A 26,391-nucleotide genomic window follows, 5' to 3' on the forward strand; every position below is an offset into this window, starting at 1 on the left:
TTTATTTTATCTCATAGCGCGTTTGCTCCAGTTACCTTCTGTACTAAACTGTAGAAATTGTTTCTATGTATGGACCAAGCTACATCGAGCTATATTACTTTGCAGTGACACATCATGCGAAAGCTACTTTCTATCTTAAGTTCTGTGCACCAGTGAACTGCTAAAATATGCATTTTGTGGTACATCTAAGGTGGTTAAGGCTTAAGCTAGATGACAAAATCAATTCATAATGATTACTGGATAAGTTTACAATGAAAAACATTTTAAAAAGTCCTTTGGGATTGATTGCCTTCAAACTTGGAATCTTTGATGGTCGAAACTACAATTGCGACAAAAAGCCACCCAAAGTGCTTCCGACTGATGAGATAGGCGTAAACTACACTCCTCAATCCTGCACTGTTGCCGTATCGCATACTTCATCAGACATTTTCTCGCAAGCTATGGATCGCAAGATATTTTTCAGTGAGTGGAATCCACTGTCGCATCGTATTGTGTAAAGTTTGGGCGCGCATTTCAGGACATCTTGTAGATTCTACTCCAATGATCGGTAACCACTGAAGACCTCGTTGTTTCTGCACCTGACAGTGCAATTGATCCTATTTCATAAATAGTTAGTACACTTTTAACAGCGTTCCTATGGCTCTTCTTCTTTATCGCGCACCCTACACAATTTTTATGATTGTTGAATATTATTACTAAACCATACTTCGTCCGAACTAGCCTCGAAGGCACAACGGTACCGACCGACCTCCGAATCATCCCCAGCCCACAGGTGTCGCTGGATGCGGATACGGAGGGACATGTGGTCAGCAAACCGCTCTCCCGTCTGTTGTCAGTTTCCGTGACCGTATCCGCTACTTCCCAATCAAGTAGCTTCTCCACTGGCCTCAGGAAGGCTGGACACAACCCGCCTGCCAACTGTGCTCAACAGACTGGACGATCACCCATTCAAGTGCCACCCAAACACGACATCACTGAGTAACTTGAAGTAGATTGTGCCTGTGAGTTAGTATAGGTAGATGTTATATTTGACGACTGGAATAAATTAATAATAAATGGCTCCTTTTTCCGACCCTCCGATCCAGATGATACAGTTTCTAATTTGTTCAAAGAAAACTTATGGCTGATTTCAGATAGGCATCCCACTCATACAAGTATATTTGGAGGTGATTTCTATCTACCCTTGATATGTTGGCGAAAATACATGTTTAAAGCCGGTGCTAGGCTTAAAACATCGTCCGAAATGGTGTTAAATCCTTTCTCCGAAAATGATCTTGAACAATTAGTTCAAGAGCCAACTCGAAGTGTAAATGGTTGAGAAAACGTACTAGCCTTCTCAGTAACAAATTAACCTGAGCAAGGTAGGAACATCATTACGGATACAAGGATTAGTGAACACAAGGTTGTTGTATCGACACTCAATACAATAATATCCAGACCCAACAAAAATAAATGCAAACTATGTCTATTTGAAAAAGCACCGAAAAAGCTCGATACTTAGCGAAGACTTCAGTGCGAGATGCCTTCAGTAGTTTCCACAATGGAACTCTGCCTCGAACTCTGGCCGAAAATCCGAAGAGATCTGATCGTATTTTAAGTACACCAGCGGCAAGACGAAATCAATACCCTTATTCCGCATTAGTAATGGTCATGTTACCGATGACAGTACCACTCCAAAGGAGTTACGAAGACTGTTTTCCGAAAATCTTTCTCCAAAGAAGACGAAATAAATATTCCAGAAATTCATATCAAGAACAGCTGCCAGCATGAGTAGATATGTTGGGTGTAGCGAAGCAGCTAAAGGCAAGTCTTTCAGTGCAGAATGTATGACAATTAGGTTCCTTTCAAAATATTCTTATATTATAGCTTCATATTTAGCAATCATACACAACCAATCGTTCGACAAAAAATCCGAACCTAAAGACTGGATAGATGCATAGATCACATCAGTATCAAAGAAAAGAAATGGGAGCAGTACGCTGAATTACGAACCCATCACTGATATCGATTTGGAGTAGGATTTTGGAACATATACTATGTTCGAACCTTATGAATTAGCTCGAACAAAACTATCTATTGGCATATAGCCTGCACTGATTCAGAAAATATCGTTATTACGAATCACAAATAGCGCTCAAGTCACACAAAGTAATGAGTGCAATTGGCAGGGGATCCCAGATTGATTTCACATTTCTAAATTATAAAAAGCCTTTTGACCCCATTATTCACAATAGTTTGCCTGTGGAATATCGTCTCAGTTGTACTAATGGATCTGTGATTTATCAGAAAGTTTACAGTTCCTAGTAACTGACGGAAAGTCATAAAGTGATACACAACTATTATCTGTCGTTCCACAGGGAAGTGTTAGAGACCCTCTACTGTTCCTAATGTATACAAACAATTTAGGAGACTATCTAAAACAGCCCTCTTAGATTGTTTGCTGTCATTTACCGTCTAGTTGAGCTATCAGAAGGTAAAAATAAATTGCAAAATGATTTTAACAATATATTAGTATGGTGCAAAAAGTGGCAACAGACTCTAAATAACAAAACGTGTGTGGTCATCCTCATTAGTACTAAGAGGAATCCGTTAAATTTCGGTTACACGATAAATGACACAAAGCTGAAGGCTGTCAATTCAACTACATGCGTAGGGATTACAACTACGAACAACTTAAAAAGGCACGACCACGTAGATAAAAAATTTGAGAAAGACTAACCAATGACTGTGTTTTATGGACAAAACACTTAGAAGACGCAACAGTCAACTAAAGAGACTACCTACACTACGCCTCTCCGCCCTGTTCTGGAGTACTGCTGCGCGATATGAGACTCGTACCAGATAGTATTGACGGTGGATATCGAAAATTTCAAAGAAGGACTGCTCGTTTCATTTTAAGGGAAATAGGGCAAGAGACTGTCATGGGTATAACATGCTAGTGTGGGATGGCAATCTTTGAAACAAAAGTAATTTTCACGAAATTTGCATCACCTACTTATTCCTCCGAATATTTTTTTGACGCCAGCCTAAATAGGGAGAAATGATCATCGAAACAAAAAACGAGAAATAAATCATAGCTCGCAACGAAGAGATTTGTGCTTCCATTTTTCACGTACGCTGTTCGACAGTGGGTCCGCAGCTCGTGGTCGTGCGGTAGCGTTCTCGCTTCCCACGCCCGGGTTCCCGGGTTCGATTCCCGGCGGGGTCAGGGATTTTCTCTGCCTCGTGATGACTGGGTGTTGTGTGATGTCCTTAGGTTAGTTAGGTTTAAGTAGTTCTAAGTTCTAGGGGACTGATGACCATAGATGTTAAGTCCCATAGTGCTCAGAGCCATTTGAACCATTTTGTTCGACTGTGGATCGATAGAGAAACAATCTGGAGGTGTTATATGAATGCGTAGTGTCTGTTCTTTCGGACATGTCTGAAGAAACAGACACCACGCATCCTCATAAGACATTTGCCTCGATGGGCAATGAATCCACAATCTTCAAGGCGGATGCACATTACGTTCGACGTCCGCAGCTCGTGCTCTAGTGGCTAGCGTGGCTGCCTCTGGATCACGGGGTCCCGGGTTCGATTCCCGGCCGGGTTGAGGATTTCCTCTTCCCCGGGACTGGGTGTTTGTGGTGTCCTCATCATTTCGTCATAATCATCATTTGTGACAAGGGCTCGATTGGATTGTGGATAAAAATGGGGACTTCGTACGGACGCTGATGACCACGCAATTGAGCGCCCCACAAACCAAACATCATCATTACGTTCGACCGCCAGCAGGAATCTAAAACCAGCGAGCATGGAGGAAATGGACGAGAACTGGGGATAGCCGGTGCTAGGTGGGAGTGTGAGCGGGCTGGGGAGCGCGCCGAGATAGTCCGCGCATTTGCGATAAACGCTGTGTCTAGGTGGCGCAGTGGTTAGCACAACTGCTTAGTGAACGCCGGCACGGTAGCTCAGCATGTTCGGTTAGAGGGTTAGCTGCCCTCAGTAATAAAAAAAACTGAGTGAATGGATCAACATTGAACGTGAACGGATGTCATGGGACATCATCCCGAACAAATACAACGAAGAATAACGAACAAAATGAGCTAAAAAATCCTGGATTCAAGTCCCAGTGTGGCACAAATTTTCACTCGTCGCCCGATGCAGCTGGTATCATTAGTTCCTTCCCTTTCCTTTCTCCCCCTGAACCTTCAGTATACATAAGTCTTAGGATAATTCGATGAATCTTCCGCCAGGCACTTTATGTGTGAACTGCAGAGCAGTGATGTATGTAGATGCAGATGTACACGTAGATGGATAGTATCAGCTCGTCGCTGCGTGTGATCCTATGTTACCCACCATTCACGTGCAGAGAGAATTGCCGTAATTGCCTTCTCTGTACAAGTCTAAATAGCACAATATCACACAAATAGTCCCTGAAGACAAGCTCCCTCACATGCTGATATATCGCCATTGATGTGGGCGAGGAATGCTGGCGCTTCTTTTGATGTGTCCACTTTGCTTTGACGGCTCTTCTTTGAGTCAGCTTCTTATTACCCTGACCATCACAGCCATACAAGAGAATGCGCTATTTGACACGTATAACACTTGAAACGACACAACTTCAGAGACATTTACTGGTCTCATATAGATATGATTTAATGTACATGAACAGAAGTGCCGAGTGAACATTGATACCAAGGCCGGGAATCGAACCGAGTCTCCTGCTTACTAGGCAGGTGCGATTGCCACTAAGCCATCCTGGCACAGAGGTTCAGACAACTGCACGGATTACCTTGGCATGCCTCGCTCCTCGATCCAATAAGTTGGAATTTACAGCAGAATAGGGCAGCAGTGGCGGAGTTACACGACAATAACATCCCTGTAATGGACTAGCCTGCACAGAGTCCTGATCTGAATCCTATAGAACACCTTTGGGGTATTTTGGTACGCCGGCTTCGTGCCAGGCCTCACCGACTGACGTAGATACCTCTCCTCATTGCAGCACTCATGAAGAATGGGCTGCCATTCCCCAAGAAACCTTCCAGCACTTGATTGAACGTATGCCTGCGGGAGTGGAAACTGTCATCAAGGCTAAGGGTGGGCCAACACCATACTGAATTTCAGCATTACCGATGGAGGGCGCCACGAACTTGGAAGTCATTTTCAGCCAGTTGTCCGGATACTTTTGATCACATAGCGTATCATAGTTCAGGAGATATGATGTAATAAATAATCAGATGCGTGAAAAACTACAGTATAATGTATGAAGTTTAAATTTATTACTTCTGTGCTACTAACGTTATTCACAGTGTATTTGGTAGTCGGTATCTCTATATGCCGCTAAACGCACCTACAGAATTATATCGTGGCACCACACATTTCACGAGATACGCCGTCATAAACACTGACGGATCATGCATGAAGTGTTAATACATCTATTCTCTACTACTGAGACACCAATACTGTCGAATCAAGGAAATCTTTGACATCTGGAAGTACTTTTGACACCTTTCAACTGCGAAGCGCAAATGTCATTAGCCGAAAACAAAAGCCCTCTATAGAGGCGTTGCCATAGATACCTTTACAACATCGTGTTGTAGACACGCGAAGCAGCTGTACCCAGTCTACAGAAACAGTCCAGGATTATCTCAGTTCGATTCTATTACAGGAGTACATATAAGGCTTCGCTTCTAATAGAAAATTGGCAAAATGAATACCCGAGCAATACCGGGTTTGTCAGCAAGTAGTCAATAAACATGCGCTGCCGACTAATGTCATCTGACCAGTCGTAACAAACCTTCCTGGTGATCTCGACTGCCTAATGCCTATGTTGAGGTATACCTCTTGATTTAGACAGACATGTTGTGGTATTCTGACTGCAACACTATTATATTGCGAGACCTGGTTTACCATTCCAGACCTCCATATCTAATGACTTTTAAGAATTCTGTTATGTTAAGGAGATTGTGTTCAAGACTTACGTTTGGAGGTTATGTCCATGGTTTGCTGCACATACAGGTGTTTTTTTTAGATCTTTTCTGTCTGCCATAATCACAGAATCGAAACTGAATAGAATATGTGTGTTGTCGTTCCCGGGAATATCTTTCAACCTATATTACACACATCAGATATGTCTTCAGGGAATTCAGCAATCATCGGACAATTTGATGCTTCGTTTAAAATGCTAGACATCTGTTCAGTAGGAAAGAAGCTAAATTCAAGTCCATTCCATCATGCTTTAGGTTTTCGTACTCTACTACAAATCTTCACGTGTGGTCTGGGATGGTCACTTTAAGGAACTGAATGACAAATTTCTTGCTTTGTCCAATATTTCCAGTTTATATTCAGGCTATATCTACATAATAATTATCTTTATTCTCTGTACATGGTTCTGAAACTGGGCGCGTAGCTGAGTAAACAGAAAATCGTGAGAATAAACGCTTAAATGGTTTGAAAGCATACAGTATCATAGACATTTAGCTGCAGAATATCTTACTCCCCTCTGTCCAGATCGTACTGCCTTGCCGCAGTGGATACACTGGTTCCCGTCAGATCACCGAAGTTGAGCGCTGTCGGGCGTGGCCGGCACTTGGATGGGTGACCATCCGGACCGCCATGCGCTGTTGCCATTTTCGGGGTGCACTCAGCCTCGTGATGCCAATTGAGGAGCTACTCGACAGAATAGCAGCGGCTCCGGTCAAAGAAACCCATCGTAACGACCGGGAGAGCGGTGTGCTGACCACACGCCCCTCCTATCCGCATCCTTTACTGAGGATGACACGGCGGTCGGATGGTCCCGATGGGTCACTTGTGGCCTGAAGACGAAGTGCTGCTGCTATGTCCAGATCTTACTCTTCTAGACCGACATTTACAAGTATACTCTGTACAGCTGTTTCATAAAGAATGACCTGATTTTAAAACTCCATATTTATTGATAAAAACGTACTACAAACATCGCACTAGGTCGTGTCTGGCGATCTTGGAGGCCAAGAAAGCAGAGCAGTGTCTCTGGGTCCCGTGCGCCCTATCTAGCATAGAGGCAGAGTGTCATTGATAAACACGTACGTTGTTGTGCCAGTATGATGGAGCTCTATCCTGTTGTAAAATGAAGTCATCGGAGTCCTCTTGAAGTTGTGAAAAAAGCCAGTTCTGCAGCAGTTCTTGGCCTCCAAGATCGCCAGACGACGCAATGCAAGTTTTTCTTATGTGAATATGTGGAGGAGAGTATGTTCATATCCCCTTTACCTCGTGACATAGAAGAAGTGATGAACAGAATGTTTGTTGTTGTTGTTGTTGTGGTCTTCAGTCCTGAGACTGGTTTGATGCAGCTCTCCATGCTACTCTATCCTGTGCAAGCTTCTTCATCTCCTAGTATCTACTGCAACCTACATTCTTCTAAATCTGCTTAGTGTATTCATCTCTTGGTCTCCCTCTACGATTTTTACCCTCCACACTGCCCTCCAATGCTAAATTTGTGATCCCTTGATGCCTCAAAACATGTCCTACCAACCGATCCCTTCTTCTAGTCAAGTTATGCCACAAACTTCTCTTCTCCCCAATCCTATTCAATACCTCCTCATTAGTTACGTGATCTACCCACCTTATCTTCAGCATTCTTCTGTAGCACCACATTTCGAAAGCTTCTATTCTCTTCTTGTCCAAACTAGTTATCGTCCATGTTTCACTTCCATACATGGCTACACTCCATACAAATACTTTCAGAAATGACTTCCTCACAGTTAAATCTATACTCGATGTTAACAAATTCCTCTTCTTGAGAAACGCTTTCCTTGCCATTGCCAGTCTACATTTTATATCCTCTCTACTTCGACCATCATCGGTTATTTTACTCCCTAAATAGCAAAACACCTTTACTACTTTAAGTGTCTCATTTCCTAATCTAATTCCCTCAGCATCACTCGACTTAATTTGACTACATTCCATTATCCTCGTTTTACTTTTGTTGATGTTCATCTTATATCCTCCTTTCAAGACACTGTCCATTCCGTTCAACTGCTCTTCCAAGTCCTTTGCTGTCTCTGACAGAATTACAATGTCATCGGCGAACCTCAAAGTTTTTACTTCTTCTCCATGAATTTTAATACCTACTCCGAATTTTTCTTTTGTTTCCTTTACTGCTTGCTCAATATACAGATTGAATAACATCGGGGAGAGGCTACAACCCTGTCTTACTCCTTTTACAACCACTGCTTCCCTTTCATGCCCCTCGACTCTTATCACTGCCATCTGGTTTCTGTACAAACTGTAAATAGCCTTTCGCTCCCTGTATTTTACCCCTGCCATCTTCAGAATTTGAAAGAGAGTATTCCAGTTAACATTGTCAAAAGCTTTCTCTAAGTCTACAAATGCTAGAAACGTAGGTTTGCCTTTTCTTAATCTTTCTTCTAAGATAAGTCGTAAGGTCAGTATTGCCTCACGTGTTCCGACATTTCTACGGAATCCGAACTGATCTTCCCCGAGGTCGGCTTCTACCAGTTTTTCCATTCGTCTGTAAAGAATTCGCGTTAGTATTTTGCAGCTGTGACTTATTAAACTGATAGTTCGGTAATTTTCACATCTGTCAACACCTGCTTTCTTTGGAATTGGAATTATTATATTCTTTCTGAAGTCTGAGGGTATTTCGCCTGTCTCATACATCGTGCTCACCAGATGGTAGAGTTTTGTCATGACTGGCTCTCCCGAGGCCATCAGTAGTTCAAATGGAATGTTGTCTACTCCCGGGGCCTTGTTTCGACTCAAGTCTTTCAGTGCTCTGTCAAACTCTTCACGCAGTATCTTATCTCCCATTTCGTCTTCATCTACATCCTCTTCCATTTCCATAATATTGTCCTCAAGTACATCGCCCTTGTACAAACCCTCTATATACTCCTTCCACCTTTCTGCCTTCCCTTCTTTGCTTAGAACTGGGTTGCCATCTGAGCTCTTGATATTCATACAAGTGGTTCTCTTCTCTCCAAAGGTCTCTTTAATTTTCCTGTAGGCAGTATCTATCTTACCCCTAGTGAGACAAGCCTCTACATCCTTACATTTGTCCTCTAGCCATCCCTGCTTAGCCATTTTGCACTTCCTGTCGATATCATTTTTGAGACGTTTGTATTCCTTTTTGCCTGCTTCATTTACTGCATTTTTATATTTTCTCCTTTCATCGATTAAATTCAATATTTCTTCTGTTACACAAGGATTTCTATTAGCCCTCGTCTTTTTACCTACTTGATCCTCTGCTGCCTTCACTACTTCATCCCTCAGAGCTACCCATTCTTCTTCTACTGTATTTCTTTCCCCCATTCCTGTCAATTGTTCCCTTATGCTCTCCCTGAAACTCTCTACAACCTCTGGTTCTTTCAGTTTATCCAGGTCCCATCTCCTTAAATTCCCACCTTTTTGCAGTTTCTTCAGTTTCAATCTGCAGTTCATAACCAATAGATTGTGGTCAGAATCCACATCTGCCCCAGGAAATGTCTTACAATTTAAAACCTGGTTCCTAAATCTCTGTCTTACCATTATATAATCTATCTGATACCTTTTAGTATCTCCAGGATTCTTCCAGGTATACAACCTTCTTTTATGATTCTTGAACAGAATAACAACAGCAATAATTTGTGTCAAAGCAGATATATTTTGTAAAGTTTACGTCGAATTTAGCTATCGTCTACACGTTGCTCGTGCTGCTGCTGGTAAACACACAGAGCATTTATAATAGCATAGCCAAAACTTCACGATTTTTTGTGTATTTTGCAATCCATCCCACGTTTGTAATATGTTTATCAATAAATATGGAATTTTGAAATCAGGTCATTCCTTTCGAAATAACTCGTATTCTCTGAATGATACTGAAAAAGGCGTGGTGGTGATTCCTTAGTTCTGGGTATTAAGAAGTTTCTTCCCTCGCCATTAGCGGATAGACTCCCTATATGCAAAAGTGCGAATTGTCTCTGTATAGGTTCGACTCAGCAAGAGTGGTGTGTTGGAGGATCAAGAATATGCAGTCCGCAGCTCGTGGTCGCGCGGTAGCGTTCTCGCTTCCCACGCCCGGGTTCCCGGGTTCGATTCCCGGCGGGGTCAGGGATTTTCTCTGCCTCGTGATGACTGGGTGTTGTGTGATGTCCTTAGGTTAGTTAGGTTTAAGTAGTTCTAAGTTCTAGGGGACTGATGACCATAGATGTTAAGTCCCATAGTGCTCAGAGCCATTTGAACCATTTGAACCAAGAATATGCAAGTATTCCACTCTGACACCAAGTTCTTGGAATTTACCAAATGGATCCTAGTGAGATGTGAGACGTCAGTTGAAGCATTCTTTCAATGTCGTTGGCTATAAAGCTAGAACAGTGAAATTTCGGTGTTTTATTTCTGCACGAGGACATTAGTGTATCTACACTGTGCATATTTTACTTCCAGATTTTAGAGTTTTTGGTACATAAAACAAGAAAGGATCATGTCAGCGATCGGTTACAGTATTTTCCGCCTATCCACTCTTCTAGTCTGTGGCAGTGAACTTCACCCACAAGTTGTACTCACAGTATCTGACTCCGAACCTGGCAGCTTTCTCTGAGTCTGTGTACTCACGGTTTAACCTAACACACCAGCACCTATAAAACACAGTGTAAGTACGATCTCGGAGGAGGGGGGTCCCATCTACCGAGCACTCACGGTCTCGCCACTATCGAACGCATTGTTATCAAGCGTCTTGCCGGTACTGTGATCTACTTTCTTGCCAACGGCCAGTACAGGTTCTGACGACGTCACATTCAGACAACACGTCTAACTATTCCAAAAGTCAGAAATGTTCAGAATTGGCACCAATCCAATATTTTTGTGTAAAACTACCTCTGCGCCTCTACCGTAATACCCCGGCGTCCATGGGAGCGGCGGTATTACGGAAGAGGCGCCGCGGTAGTTTCACAAAAGTAATATTGGATTGGTGCACACGTTCGTAGCGCTTTTCCATAAGTTTAATGAACACAATAGATACACATAACGGAGACTTTCGTCATCAATAATATATTCTCCTTCACTATTTACAACAATCACCCAACACTGAGGTAACGTTTCGATTCCGCGACTATAGAAATCACATCGTTTTCAGGTGAAGGATTCATCGTGGCATGTTCGGAGAGCATTTTCAGCCAGAAAGGATCTTCCTTGAAGACTGTTCGATAAAGAGCGGCAAAGATGAAAATTTAAGGATGCAAGGGCAAGTGAATAAGGTGGATGCGGAACGACTTCTCAACCCAACTGATTTTTGTCAGTCAAGTGAAATTTGGGCGGACTTTATCATGGGGTGGCATTACTTCAAGCAGCCTTCCTGGTCGTTCGTCTTGGATTATGTCTGCAAGACATCTCAATTGTTGACAATAAATGTCATCAGTTACACGTCGGGGAAACAATTCGTAGTACACCACACTGTCGCTGTTCCACCAAATGCATAACATTATTTTTTACGAGTGCGCACATGTCTTTGTCCTAGGAGTTGCTTCTTCGTTTGTGCACAAAAATGGCTCTGAGCACTATGGGACTTAACAGCTGAGGTCATCAGTCCCCTAGAACTTAGAACTAGTTAAACCTAACTAACCTAAGGACATCACACACATCCATGCCCGAGGCAGGATTCGAACCTGCGACCGTAGCGGTCTCGCGGTTCCAGACTGACGCGCCTAGAACCTCACGGCCACACCGGCCGGCTGTTTGTGCACAGCTACTCCTTTCTTTCCCTTGTGTTAGTATAAAGACACCATTTCTCGTCAGAAGTAACGATATAGGATAGGAATGTTCGGTGTTGTTCACGAGCCAAATGATGACGAATAAGCACATATGGCCACCCGCCGATTTTTGTGACTTTGGCTTAGAGCATGAGGTGTCCACACACCCGATTTTTGAACCTTCCCCATTGCATGGAAATGTTGCACGATGGCGGAATAATCACAGTTCATCACATCTGCCACTTCTCGAGTACACTAACGTGGATCATTGTGGATTAATGCATTTAAACGATCTTCATTAAACCCCGAAGGTTTTCCTGAACGTGGAATGTCGCTAATGTCAAAACAATCCTCCTCAAAACGAGAAAACCATTTTTTTTGTCGTACTCTGTCCAGTGGTATTATCCCTACACCCAGCGCACATGTTTCTGGCTGTCTCCGCTGGACTTACACCTCTACTGAACTCGAACAGAAAAATATGCCGGAAATGCTCCGATTTCCTCACTTGGCATTCCATTTTCCAGCGTCCACAGCTCCGCTCACTATCTCCAAATGACAAACTGACAATATGTAAATATAAATAGGAACAGTGAACTACAAATAGTCGATAAACAAACTCATAGCAACAGGGAACCAACAGACAAAACAAAAACGCACAAACTTAATAATTTGCTTTATTTGCTTTCTGAGTAAATGTGCTAGTGGTGATTTCCAGCGTCCTGGTAAGTGAAATTACTGTGACAGCGTAGTAGATGGCAGCCGAATTGTAGTGCGTGGCTTATTAGCTTTTATTCACTAACAATCAGTTGGAAGGCTAGTTTTGCGGTACGCAGATAGTTTGAAATAAGTCATTGCTTACCTGCTGTGATTCAGATTTCTCTATCAGTATGACAATTTTTTAAAGTGGTAGAAGTAGAAAACGTGGCAGTTCACTTGCGTCATGCGATTCTAAAACCATGAATAAACGAAAATGCAGAGAATATGACGAGAGTCACTTAAATTTCAGATATAGCTGTGCAGTACTACTACAGTTTTGACGTAAGTTTATTTATCCCACACTCCGAGTCGGATGCCAGGTGCGAAAGGAACTGCGGGTGCTCTGTTCAGGTCCAATGAGCTGTTTGTCTATTACACAGCAGTCTGCAGTCAACACTGTCTCCATACAGTCCCTCTTGAGACAGCATGTAATGTCAAAACGTTGCATATGAATGTTCCCCACTTTACGGCACACTTGAACGTTCCACTTTAATATTTACGTCGCTATGCAAGAAATGGTTCAAGCACTATGGGACTTAACATCTTAGGTCATCATTCCCGTAGACTTAGAACTACTTAAACCTAACTAACCTAAGGATATCACACACATCAATGCCCGAGGCAGGATTCGAACCTGCGACCGTAGCAGTAGCGCGGTTCCGGACTGAAGCGCCTAGAACCGCTCGGTCACAATGGCCGGCCGTCGCTATGCAGTTTTGTTTCTTTTCACGTTATTGCGCTCGGATGCATCAACGTTTCAACGTAAGAAACACTACCAGGTGCCGCAGCAGTTTTAATACTGTAAGTAGGCTGTTTAGGTTTTTGTATTGGCAACGCCGCCTCTATATGAAAATCACTGGCTGTGCTGTGTGCAACCTGTGGCTGGTTGGCATTGTTGTAATACTCGCCATTGTAGCGTTGGGCATTTGGCTGTTAACAGCGCATAGCGTTGCGCAGTTGGAGGTGAGCCGCCAGCAGTGGTGGATGTGGGGAGAGAAATGGCGGAGTTTTGAAACTTGTAAGACTGGATGTCATGAACTGCTATATATATTATGACTTTTGATGACTATTAAGGTAAATATATTGTTTGTTCTCCATCAAAATCTTTCATTTGCTAACTATGCCTATCAGTAGTTAGTGCCTTCAGTAGTTTGAATCTTTTATTTAGCTGGCAGTAGTGGCGTTCGCTGTATTGTAGTAGTTCGAGTAACGAAGATTTTTGTGAGGTAAGTGATTTGTGAAAGGTATAGGTTAATGTTAGTCAGGGCCATTCTTTTGTAGGGATTATTGAAACTCAGATTGCGTTGCGCTAAAAAATATTGTGTGTCAGTTTAAACACAGTCAAATATAATTTTTCTAAGGGGAGGTTTCATATGTCGACCCTTAGCCGAGGATACCTCACTGGAATCTTCTGATTTTTTCTTGTAGTTTGTGTAATTAGTGTAGATTTTGTTTATTGCGAGCGCGTAATGGTAGAGAGAATCTCCTTTCTAGTTGCAGTATTTCGTTGTTGTACAGTAAAACAGGTGTGGTACGCATGTAAATTTGCACCAAGTATTTCGCAGCTGCGCTTGCAATTAACTAGATATTATTTTCAGTGCTATGTTAATGTGTTCTCTTATTTTTGCTCTTCAAATTGTGTTTTTATGTGTTGTCGTGTGAAATATTGTGATAATTATGGCGTGTGAAAAACGTAACACTAGGCTCCAAAGTAAACTGAGAAATAATAGTGACGACGAGCGTAGCTTATCAGCACCACTGTGTAATGAATTAACAGACATTCAAAGTAGTAATTTGGTAATTGTGCATAGGGAAATGGAGCGGGCGGCAAATAATGGCGTAGACAGTGAAACAAATAGTGAACAGGGAAGCATTATCGATCGATCGGTCGGCAACAAAAAAAATGGTTCAAATGGCTCTGAGCACTATATGTCTCAACATCTTAGGTCATAAGTCCCCTAGAACTTAGAACTACTTAAACCTAACTAACCTAAGGACATCACACACACCCATGCCCGAGGCAGGATTCGAACCTGCGACCGTAGCAGTCCCGCGGTTGCGGACTGCAGCGCCAGAACCGCACGGCCACCGCGGCCGGCGGTCGGCAACAGCTCGCCTCAGGAATCCGAAATGACAGGGCACAATCTTGCAAATACTGTAGATTCGGGTTTTGCGTCCTCACCGTTTTCTCAAATAAGTCAAGACATATTTTCTTCTTTTCAAAATGCGAATATTGCCGGTTCAAATGCACTGCCGAATAGCACTGAGGAACATGTTTCAGACACCAGTGCACTGTTATTACAGTTAATGCAACAAATGGGACAAAGGCTACAAAAGTTAGACACAACGCTTGAACAAAATCAGAAACAAAGGGGACAAAATCTTCAAAAGTTAGACACACCAGAGACAAACACAGCAACAGTTAGACACAATGGAGCAAAATCAGAGACAAACCCAGCAAAAGCTTCATAAGTTAGACACCACACTTGAACAAACACGCGAAGATTTAACTACTTAGTTGCATAACATTGAATCGAAATGTCAAAAAGTCTGTAATGAGGTAAAAACACAAATTTGTGAGCATTTTCAACCTAGTTTTTCGCGGCATGAAAATGCATTACAAAATCACGAAGCAGCCATAAAAGAACTGCAAACTATTGTTCATGAAAATCATGAGACCTCTCAAGCTAAAATTGACTCAGTTGCATCTACCAATTCGGTTACGCAAGTTGCAAAAAACTCAGGTAAACTTAAAGGACACAGTAGATACGATTTCAACACAAATAGACACTCTGAAATTTGGTTCAGTAAAACACACTGACGAAATAAGTACACTATAGTAGAAAGTAGCCGAACTTTCGGATCAGTTCACTAACTGATCTACAAAGATAGATGATGATCTGAATGACACAAGACCTGTAGCCATCACTGACACAGAAGAGTATGAACAAATTAACAAATTCAAACAAAATCAAAACCAAATCAATACACTGTACAAAAGAGAAATCCGGGAAGTACAAGATCAGTTGGCACAAGTAATACAAGAATTACATATTTCAGAGGACACTCGCGCTCCAGTACGGTAAGAGGAACATAGAAATACGGAACAACCACAAAATAATAACACAGGACACTTCGGAAATTATGAAAGAAACTGGCAAGGCGCATTGGATTTTGAGATGGAACCGCCGAAACGAAGTAACAATGAGCGATGTGCTACTCGCCGACATGATGATTTTGACTATAAGCTGTTCATTACTACACGTAAATTCAAAACATTTAAGAATTCTAGCAACGACATTCATCCACAAGCGTGGCTCCATCAATTCTCTCATTGTTTTCCTCCCAACTGGTCATTAGAGCACAGATTAGAATTTATGTGTGGCTACTTAGAGAATGAACCAGCTGTAAGAATGCGATCGGTCATTCACGATTGTCACAGTGAAGGAGAATTTTATCACGCCTTCCTCTCAACATATTGGTCTCAATCCACACAAGACCGAGTAAAACATCATAATGATGAAACGTTTCGAACAATCTGAATTTTCCAGTCTTATCAAATATTTTGAAGACATGTTGAATAAGAATCAGTAACTGTCAAACCCATACAGCCCCTCGGAACTCATCCGCATTTGCTTACTCAAATTACCTGAACATTTGCGACATATTATTTTGGCAGCACGTTGCAAAGACGACATTGAAGCTTTTCAGGGACTCTTACAAGAACTGGAAATTGACACTCACAATCGCGGAATGCGAAAACAGGAGCACAACAATTACAGGTCACATCCGTCGCAATTTCGCGATGAAAGAAATAATAACTGGACACGACAAGGCTATTCTCACAAACACAAGTCGTGACCAAAACAGACACCACCCGTATGACAACCGTTGGCAGAGTAGTAATAATTACAGAGAAAGATCGCATTTCCATAGTAATGAATATGACAGAGATAACCACAGACACAGACAATATGGGAACCAAAACAATTTGTAAAATTTTTTGTGGGGAGCATGGGGGCTATGTAAGTAGGCTGTTTAGATTTTTGTATTGGTAATGCCACCTCTGTATGAAAATCACTGGCTGTGCTGTGTGCGCCGGCCGAAGTGGCCGTGCGGTTCTAGGCGCTGCAGTCTGGAACCGCGAGACCACTACAGTCGCAGGTTCGAATCCTGCCTCGGGCATGGATGTGTGTGTTGTCCTTAGGTTAGTTAGGTTTAACTAGTTCTAAGTTCTAGGGGACTAATAACCTCAGAAGTTGAGTCCCATAGTGCTCAGAGCCATTTGAACAATTTTCTGTGCTGTGTGCAGTCTGTGGCTGGTTGGCATTGTTGTAATACTCGCCATTGTAGCGTTGGGCAGTTGGCTGTTAACAGCGCATAGCGTTGCGCAGTTGGAGGTGAGCCGCCAGCAGTGGTGGATGTGGGGAGAGAAATGGCGGAGTTTTGAAACTTGTAAGACTGGATATCATGAACTGCTATATATATTATGACTTTTGATGACTATTAAGGTAAATACATTGTTTGTTCTCTATCAAAATCTTTCATTTGCTAACTATGCCTATCAGTAGTTAGTGCCTTCAGTAGTTTGAATCTTTTATTTAGCTGGCAGTAGTGGCGTTCGCTGTTTTGCAGTAGTTCGAGTAACGAAGATTTTTGTGAGGTAAGTGATTTGTGAAAGGTATAGGTTAATGTTAGTCAGGGCCATTCTTTTGTAGGGATTATTGAAACTCAGATTGCGTTGCGCTAAAAAATATTGTGTGTCAGTTTAAACACAGTCATATATAATTTTTCTAAGGGGACGTTTCAATACTTCGGTAGTTCGCTTTAATAATTTAACAGTAATCGCCAGAATGGCCCTGTCCATTCATTTCCCCCTCCTCCTCCAGTAGCGCTCCATATCTCACAAATTCAACGCCGACGAGAAATTAAACATCCTTTCTTGTCTAATTTATTCCTTGCCCAGTGACATTTGACGAAGATTATAAAAGCCCATAAAAAAATGTCGTGTGACGAGGGCCTCCCGTCGGGTAGACCGCTCGCCTGGTGCAAGTCTTTCGATTTGACGCGACTTCGGCGACTTGTGCGTCGATGGGGATGAAATGATGATGATTAGGACAACACAACACCCAGTCCCTGAGCGGATAAAATGTCTAACCCAGTCAGGAATCGAACCTGGGCCCTTAGAATTGACAGTCTGTCGCGCTGACCACTCAGCTACGCCAGCTGTTGTAGCCGACCGGTTCTAGGCGCTTCAGTCCGGAACCGCGCGACCGCTACAGTCGCAAGTTCGAATCCTGTCTCGGGCATGGATGTGTGTGATATCCTTAGGTTAGTTAGGTTTAAGTAGTTCTAAGTTCTAGGGGACTGATGACCTCAGATGTTAAGTCCCATAGTGCTCAGAGCCATTTGAACCACTCAGCTACAGGGGGTGGACATAAAAGCCCATTATCCAGTCTTAATGGGCACACGACAAAAATATATTCACCACTAGGCGACATCATTCTAATATCATGTAACATGGCCTCTAGCTTCAATGTTCTTGTCTGTAGTCCAAAGACTGCTCTGACGAAGCTCTTCCCCATCTGCCTACCCTGTGCAAGGTAGACTTATTAACAGCCTCCTTTGGGTGAGGAGAAGAGTCCACAAGTTCCTGCTGGTGCCATATTCAGCTGAAGCCACTGACTGATGATTAGATCTGGTAGATATTAAATTTCAGATATAGGTGTGCAGTACTACTACTGTTTTTGATGTATCTAACACGTGATCGACGGGAGATACGTTGTGTTTATGTTCTTTCTATGTTTTATCCGAAAATCCAAATACACTGACGTCCAAAACTTGAGGACGAAAGTAACTTCCACGTGATATGTCACTGCCAAGTAACATAGCTTGATGAAACTTGTACCGAATATAAAGTGAGCTGCTACAGTACTGTACAGTATAGTGCGGTACAGAAGAGTACTGAAATAAATACACAATGAGACGAACAAAAATGTCAGTTTCATTCAAAAACAATAATTACGCTGACGTCACGCTGATTTATTATGACCCCTTGGACATTACAAAAGGCGGATATGATTGCTAATGGGCCGTGTGATCACCACGGAGGGCAAAACATGCTCTGCAACATGGTCCCATGCTGGTCACAAGTTGATAAGGAATTATTGTAGTAGAGCGTTCTACTCCTCCACTAGCGAGGATGACGACTGCTGGATGGTCGTTGGTGGGCTGGACGTCCTGCAGTAAGTCCCCCCAAATGTATCCAACACGTGCTCGACGGGAGATACGTTGGGGGTTGGGCAGGCCAATCCACTCGCCGAATACCTTCTCGGTCCAAGAGCTCCCCCACCTGTGCTGTTCGATGGGATCGCGCGTAGTCATCCATAAAAATGAAGCCAGTGCCGAATACGCCTCAAAAGACACACATGGGGAAACTTTGCCCAGTGAGTATACCGTGTTCAAAGATATGGACATCAGCACTTCGATGTAACATTTTGTCTCCCCGCACGGTAATACCTAGACCAACAAAATGATAATTTTCGCGAATGTTCCTGGGTGCAACATGTATTCTCACACTTCACCATATGAGGGTACGTCCAGTACTGTCGAATACGATCGTTTTCGTGGTCCTGGAGTTATCGTGAGGGGAGGAGCGTTGCCCTCGCGTATCGACCTCCAAATCCTTGAACACGGTGCACTCAACAGTCAACGTTAGACAGTATTATTTTTCCAAGAGCATCTTTTCAGGTGTGCATTCGGCCCTTACTTCATTTTATAAAAGACAGTGCATGACTGCATCGACCTGCACAGGCGTAGGAACTCTAGGAAAGAGACGATATTCGGCAAATGGATTGGCCGTTCCCTCGATTTAAACCCCATCGAACACGTGTGGGATGCGTTGGGGAGGCGTACTGCAGCATATCCACATGCAGCAATGACTGTTCAGCAATTATCAACTGCTATGCTGGAGGAATGGAGCTCTCTACCACAACAATTACTTGACAACCTGTGGTCAGCATGGCAGCACATTGCAGAGTACGTCTTTGGTGATCACACGGCGTAATAAGAAACTTTGTCTGTCTTTTGCAATATCCAGGGACCATCACAAATCGTGGTAACGTCAGTGAAATTATCGTCTTTCAATAAAACTGTCACTTCTGTTCGTCTCATTGCGTATTTTTTCAGTTACTTTCTGTATTACAATGAAGCAGTTCTTTCGGTGTATGGCCCAAGTTTGATCGGGCTACATCTACATCTACATACATACTCCGCAATCCACCATACGGTGCGTGGCGGAGGGTACCTCGTACCACAACTAGCATCTTCTCTCCCTGTTCCACTCCCAAACAGAACGAGGGAAAAATGACTGCCTATAAGCCTCTGTACGAGCCCTAATCTCTCTTATCTTATCTTTGTGGTCTTTCCGCGAAATATAAGTTGGCGACAGTAAAATTGTACAGCAGTCAGCCTCAAATGCTGGCACTCTAAATCTCCTCAGTAGCGATTCATGAAAAGAACGCCTCCTTTCCCTCCAGAGAGTCCCACCCGAGTTTCTGAAGCATTTCCGTAACACTCGCGTGATGATCAAACCTACCGGTAACAAATCTAGCAGCCCGCCTCTGAATTGCTTCTATGTCCTCCCTCAATCCGACTTGATGGGGATCCCAAACGCTCGAGCAGTACTCAAGAATAGGTCGTATTAGTGTTTTATAAGCGGTCTCCTTTACAGATGAACCACACCTTCCCAAAATTCTACCAACGAACCGAAGACGACTATCCGCCTTCCGCACAACTGCCATTACACGCTTGTCCCACTTCATATCGCTCTGCAATGTTACGCCCAAATATTTAATCGACGTGACTGTGTCAAGCGCTACACTACCTACGGAGTATTCAAGCATTACAGGATTCATTTTCCTATTCATCTGGATTAATTTACATTTATCTATATTTAGAGTTAGCTACCATTCTTTACATCTTCACTTAAAACTTCCGGGCTGATAGGCCGTGGTCGAAGTATAAAACACTCTCCTGACGTTTCGTCTCCCGCAGTCGGAGACGAAACGTCAGGAGAGTGTTTGATACTTCGACCACGGCCTATCAGCCCGGAAGTTTTAAGTGAAGACAATATCGGCCGTGAAAGCTTACATTGTATGATTCTTTACATCAATCACAAATCCTGTCCAAGTCATCTTGTATCCTCCTACAGTCACTCAACGAAGATACCTTGCCGTACACCACAGCATCATCAGCAAACAGCCGCATATTGCTACCCACCCTATCCAAAAGATCATTTATGTAGATAGAAAACAACAGCGGACCTACCACACTTCCCTGGGGCACTCTAGATGATACCCTCACCTCCGATGAACACTCACCATCGAGAACAACGTACTGGGTTCTATTACTTAAGAAGTCTTCGAGCCACTCGCATATTTGGGAACCAATCCCATATGCTCGTACCTTAGCTAGGAGTCTGCAGTGGGGCACCGAGTCAAACGCTTTCCGGAAGTCAAGGAATATGGCATCCGTCTGATGCCCTTCATCCATTGTTCGCAAGATATCATGTGAAAAAAGGGCAGTGATACGTCATGCAAAAGGTACTTCCATCTTTATGTTTTGCTCACCATTGTATTCCCAGACATTTTCTATGAGATTAAGATCATATGATTGCACGGGCCGGTCGAGGATCGACAGAGTGTTTCAGTTTTCATCAAATCGCAAACGTAAGTGTGCAGCTCTGTAAATATGCTTCTTGTCGTCTAGGAAGACAAGTGTGTCCACAGCACACTCATCATGAAGATGTATAAGTAAAGGCAACTCTTGGTCACCGAGAATTTTGAAATATACATCCTTTCTCATATGCACCGTAAACCGAACGAGTAAGTCCATGTCACTTAACAAAATTCATCCCCAAAACCTTAAAGAATCTGCTGTCGCCATAAATGCATCATCCATACATTGCGGTTTAGAGGCCTCATTTGCATTTCGGAGCCCTCGACGCTTTGTATCATTTGAAACGAGGCTAAAAGGCGAATCATCGGACCACCTTACACACTTCCACTTGTGCAGTTACTGTGTTTCTGGCACACTGAAGATGTGCAGAATATGTGCTACTGTGAGCAATGGTCTTTTGATAGGTACCCAACTCCGACTGTTTGCATTGTAAACTAAAATTGGAACAGGCAACGAACTGCAGACCAGCGCAGAGAATTGACAGAAAGCACAGGAGGCTCCCTTCTATGACGAGAGTATTGCTAAGTTGGTACAACGTTACGACACGTCTAAATCGGACTGGCAACTATGTAGAGAAATAACCGGAAGGAGTAATTTCGCGACCGATCGGAACTTACTTTCTGGACAACCCTCATACTTAATCTCCCACACCGCTTCACACGTGAGGAGACAGTAGCGCTACTGCCGCATTAAGTCAAAATTATAGCGACTGTGACGGTAATGTTAATAGGTTAATGTACCGATAAGAATAGCACCCTGCTGCCGTTGTTAAGCGGCATACTTCTCTAGTAGTCTGTAATTTTTATTTTATTTTATTTATTTATTTATTAATTTATTTATTTGCCACTATCGCCTACTAACGACTTCAGAGCTCCATCAGTGTGTCGCCCAGACGAAGAGAGCAAGGCTTAAATAACGTGAGTGTGTTGTCAGCACTGATCCAGGAGCGAAGATACTTCTCTCTGCACACACATGACACATAGGCCATAACATCGCCCTCAGACTAGAAACGTGTTTCTCCTTGTTCAAATCCAGCGGCAGCGGCATTGTGAATGCACGGATGAGCAGAATTGTTACTGGTCTGCTTCATTAGCTGCAAACCCGAGCCGGCCGATGTGGCCGAGCGGTTCTAGGCGCTTCATTGCGGAACCGCGCTGCTGCTACGGTCGCAGGTTCGAATCCTGCCTCGGGCGTGGATGTGTGTGCTGTACCTAGGTTAGTTAGGTTTAAGTAGTTCTAAGTCTAGGGGACTGGTGACGTCATAAATTAAGTCCCATAGTATTCAGAGCCATTTGAATCATTTTTTGCCCGGCGTAGTCCAGCGACTCTCTCAAATGTTATGTCCCATAGTGCTTAGAGCCATCTGAACAATTTTTTGGACGTAAACTCGGATTTTTCTTTTTTTTGTTTTTTGCAATCCGGAGACCAGCAGAGGGTGGGAGGAAATATCATAAAACACGGACCGGATATGGCCCGCGGGCCGCCAGTTGCCCATCCGTGTTCTAGAAAAAGGAATTTTACATCGTCATGTCGTTTTAAAATTGCTAATGACATTTATAACAATGTTGATTAGTTCTTATTTTCCTTAAGTATACGTACAAAAAGACAAAACAAACATCTAATGCACATGAAAGTTTCAACTGTTTAATCGTATACCAAGTACATGTTGTATTTCTTCCAAGCTTTTTCCCTTTGTTTCGGCGAGGAAGAAGAAAAGCCATACTGCAGACACGAAACAAAGTCCCGCATACAGCCAGAAAGTTCCAGCCAATGTGAGGACACCCATTAGATGAGCGAACGTCTCGCATGTAATATAAGCGAGAACAAAGCTGGAGGCGCCGCAGATACTGCTGCAGACGCCTTTCACGTGTGCTGGGAAGAGTTCGCCCATCATAGCCCAAGGCAAAGGTCCTGCACCAAGTGTGAACAGATACAGATATACGGATAAGATGAACAGCGGCAGCCACTCAAAGTAGAGCACCGACGTCGCATCGAGGTCCTTCATGAAGAAGAAGAGTCCGAGAGCGACGAGGCAGAATACCACCCCCATAAGCGAGATCTTCATCAGCTGCCGCCGACCTACTCGGTCCACGAGGGCTATCGCCATCACCACGGCCAAGACCTGCGGGATGCAGTTTCTATTTTATTCGGACGCACACATTCAACAAACTATTAAGGGTGCCAAAGAAATGAACACACGTTTTAAAATGTGATAACTAAGTGATGCTTGGCTTACGTCAGTTTGTAGGCTCACTGTCATTTAACATTGAACACTTAAATAGATATGCTAGTGTTGTCTTTTCGACTAAAAAGTGAATAAATAAAGATGAATCGTGAAGGTCGTTGGAACAACGGAAGTCTGTGATAGTATAAACCTGAGCGGCTGCTGTCAATGTTCAATAATAATGGAGAGAGATGGGAGTAACCCAGCGAAGAGAGCAGTGGCTCACGCATGCTTAATAACTTTGAGACTCGTAGTATTGTGTAGTGACTTCCACAGAACATTAAAATAGTGGCCCTTCCTTCTCAGCTATATTACTGGAGCATTTTGCACACTCACAGAAGAAGCCTGCCTTTCAATGTGTACGTGAGACTTACCAAGCACCATGTTTTCAAATAAAAAAGAATTTGGAGTGCACAACGACTTTTGCAAGATTCAGACGAAGATCTAATAGCGCAAACTATGAGAGAAAGAGACTGAGGATTATGCTGAGAGGAGGATTTGACTGAAAGGTGAAGTATTGATAAGCACTTCTTTTTGATGAAAACGATGCTGGTCGACTAGGAGATAATGTTTGACTAACATTTAGCAATTTCAATTTTGGAAACTTAAGTACCCCTATAAAGCTACATTCTTTTTAATGCTCAAACATATTTCAGTAGTTTTGTACCATTGGGTACTTTTATTCAGGTCTGTGCAATGCAAACATGTTTAAATAACTAATGTTTAAGTAATTCATCTTCGTTTCCCCTCTATCCAACATGCGGTCGGGTGGGGTATCAATGGTACTTCGCCACTTTACTTCGTCTTTCCACCATTCTTCTTCCACAATTTGGTTCCATAGCAGGTTTCTCCTCCTTAAACTCATCTTTATTGTATCAATCCATCTTGTTCTCGGTCTTCCTCTTGGCCTCAATCTTGAACTACACCATTCTTCTTGGTATTCTTCCCTCTCCCATCCTCTTCACCTGCCCAAACCATTTAATCTATTCTTTTCAATTGTCTCAGTCAACTTCTCCACTCCAATTTCCTTCCTAACATCTTCATTTTTCACTCTGTCTCTCCTCGTCTTCCCTAGCATAGTTCTCAGAAACTTCATTTAACTGGATTGTGTCCTACTCTCCTCTCTTTTAGTCATAGTCCAAGTCTCTGAGCTGTAAAATAGTATGGGTGTGAAGTAAGTTTTGTATAACACCAGCTCGCACCTCATTGGCACTTCCCTTCCCCACACCAAGCCCCTAGCACACTAGTAAAATGTACTACTCTGTTGTATTCTTTTGCTAATTAAGTAATTATTGGAAGATAAATTATATGTGAAAACATTTTATGTCTGTTGTGATTATTACCTCATTCTGTAGAACGTCAATTTACTATACTGCTCGCCATCTGCAACGAAATAACGTTGTTGGGAGCTTAGTTGTCGAGTTAACAAACCACTTTATCTATAAACGTAATTTCGTTGCATGTAAATATTTCGGGAATATAGTTTGCTATCACTTCCTATTAGTTGTATAAATGTACGCAGAAACACAGTACAGGATTCAGATGAACCACATTCGCAAGTCGAAATTTCCAATTTCTGGTACTGCTGAGCGCTTGCTCCCTTTTGATGTTTACCTGTTTCTTTTTCTGTCCGTCTTTCCGTTTCAGTGTGTCTGATATTGTAGCGTAGTCGTTTATGGTCTGTTTTCGATCTGATATTGATTTCCTTCCCTATGTGTAAGGTTTCATCTACGATAAGTTTGATGTAGGCTGCTGGATTTTGTATTTTTAAGTCTGCGTCTATTTTATTTGGTTGGTGGTTATGGGCAATTACGTGGTCAGAAAATGTAGTATGTTACCTATTATATTTAAAGCTCTAAGATGTTCTAGAGAATAATCAAAACGGACTAATTATCACTTAAAACACGTTTGCATGTACCCAACAATGATGGCACAAGGTGCTGAAATATGTTTTGGCGTTCAAAGAGCAGCAATTTTCATAATAGAAGGACCTCAGTTCCACAATTTGGACTGTAAATACGGTTTCTGTCAGAGTTTCAAAAACAAAATCATGGTTGTGCAGCGTTTTAAGTGGGCAGTTTTCCTTTGACACGGAACAGTAAGTGAAAAGTATAACTCAAGATGCTGCGCACATTTTTGTTTTGCGTATTTACTACGCCCTATGAACTAGAATTTCGTTCCCTATCTCTCAGGAAAATGAATACGACGAAGAGATTGATGGGAGGTCGTCCCGTATTCTCTGAAAGTAACGTAGCTGTTTTCCCACCGGGTGGCTGCTTATCTTAGTTTCCTGCAATAATGTACTTTAAGTTGAGGAAACTTAAAGTACATTATCCTTGGAAACTACCAAAAGCAGCCACCCCAGTGAACAGGTTGTTCAACGACCTGTGTGGACGCTGACTGAGGTCATTTTGAGCACGCGAAGTAAATGTGGAGGTCGAAGGGAAGTATTAATAATTTTCTTACGGCTGTATTAGCTTGGTGTAACATGATTGCATAACTTTTTCCGTTTTTCTTAAATCAGTACACATTCTTTGCCATCCTTTGCACATATTGCAGGCTACTCATGGAATAGATGCCATAACCCAGTTTCTCAGAAACTTCGGTCAATGGAAGATGAGTAAAAAAAAGCGAACTCGAATGTTTCTGAGAAAACGACGGTCAAAGTATTCGAGGTACTTTATATGCCTTTCAGTGCGTGTTGTCAGTCGAAATGATGGTGTAGTAGTTGGCGTTACAGCCTCTCACTTTTTACGCCCCGTGCTCGATACTTGATTATAGTTTTCATTTTATTTTATTTTTTTCCATTTACCTACCCATGTCCGTAGAAGATTATTACTGGAAAATGTCTCTTCAAGTTATAGGGAACAAGGGCATTATATTAATTGTAAAATTGTATCTGGGTCATGCATTTATTATAAAATACACTGAAGAGACAAAAACACCGGTACACCTGCCTCATATCGTGTAGGG

The 26,391-nt window shown here is 42.7% G+C and overlaps 1 protein-coding gene across 1 annotated transcript in view; it reads right to left on the reverse strand.

Moving 5' to 3' along the window:
* LOC126176504 (facilitated trehalose transporter Tret1-like) overlaps positions 1–26,391 on the reverse strand; it is a 110,607-nt gene that overhangs the window by 40,848 nt on the left and 43,368 nt on the right. Inside the window, exon 5 of the mRNA XM_049923659.1 lies at positions 22,858–23,316. Coding sequence (XP_049779616.1) covers positions 22,858–23,316 — 459 coding nt within the window. The remainder of the gene's footprint in view (positions 1–22,857; positions 23,317–26,391) is intronic.

The sequence above is a fragment of the Schistocerca cancellata genome, chromosome 3 (genome assembly GCF_023864275.1).
Source record: "Schistocerca cancellata isolate TAMUIC-IGC-003103 chromosome 3, iqSchCanc2.1, whole genome shotgun sequence".
Taxonomy (NCBI): Eukaryota; Metazoa; Arthropoda; class Insecta; order Orthoptera; family Acrididae; genus Schistocerca; species Schistocerca cancellata.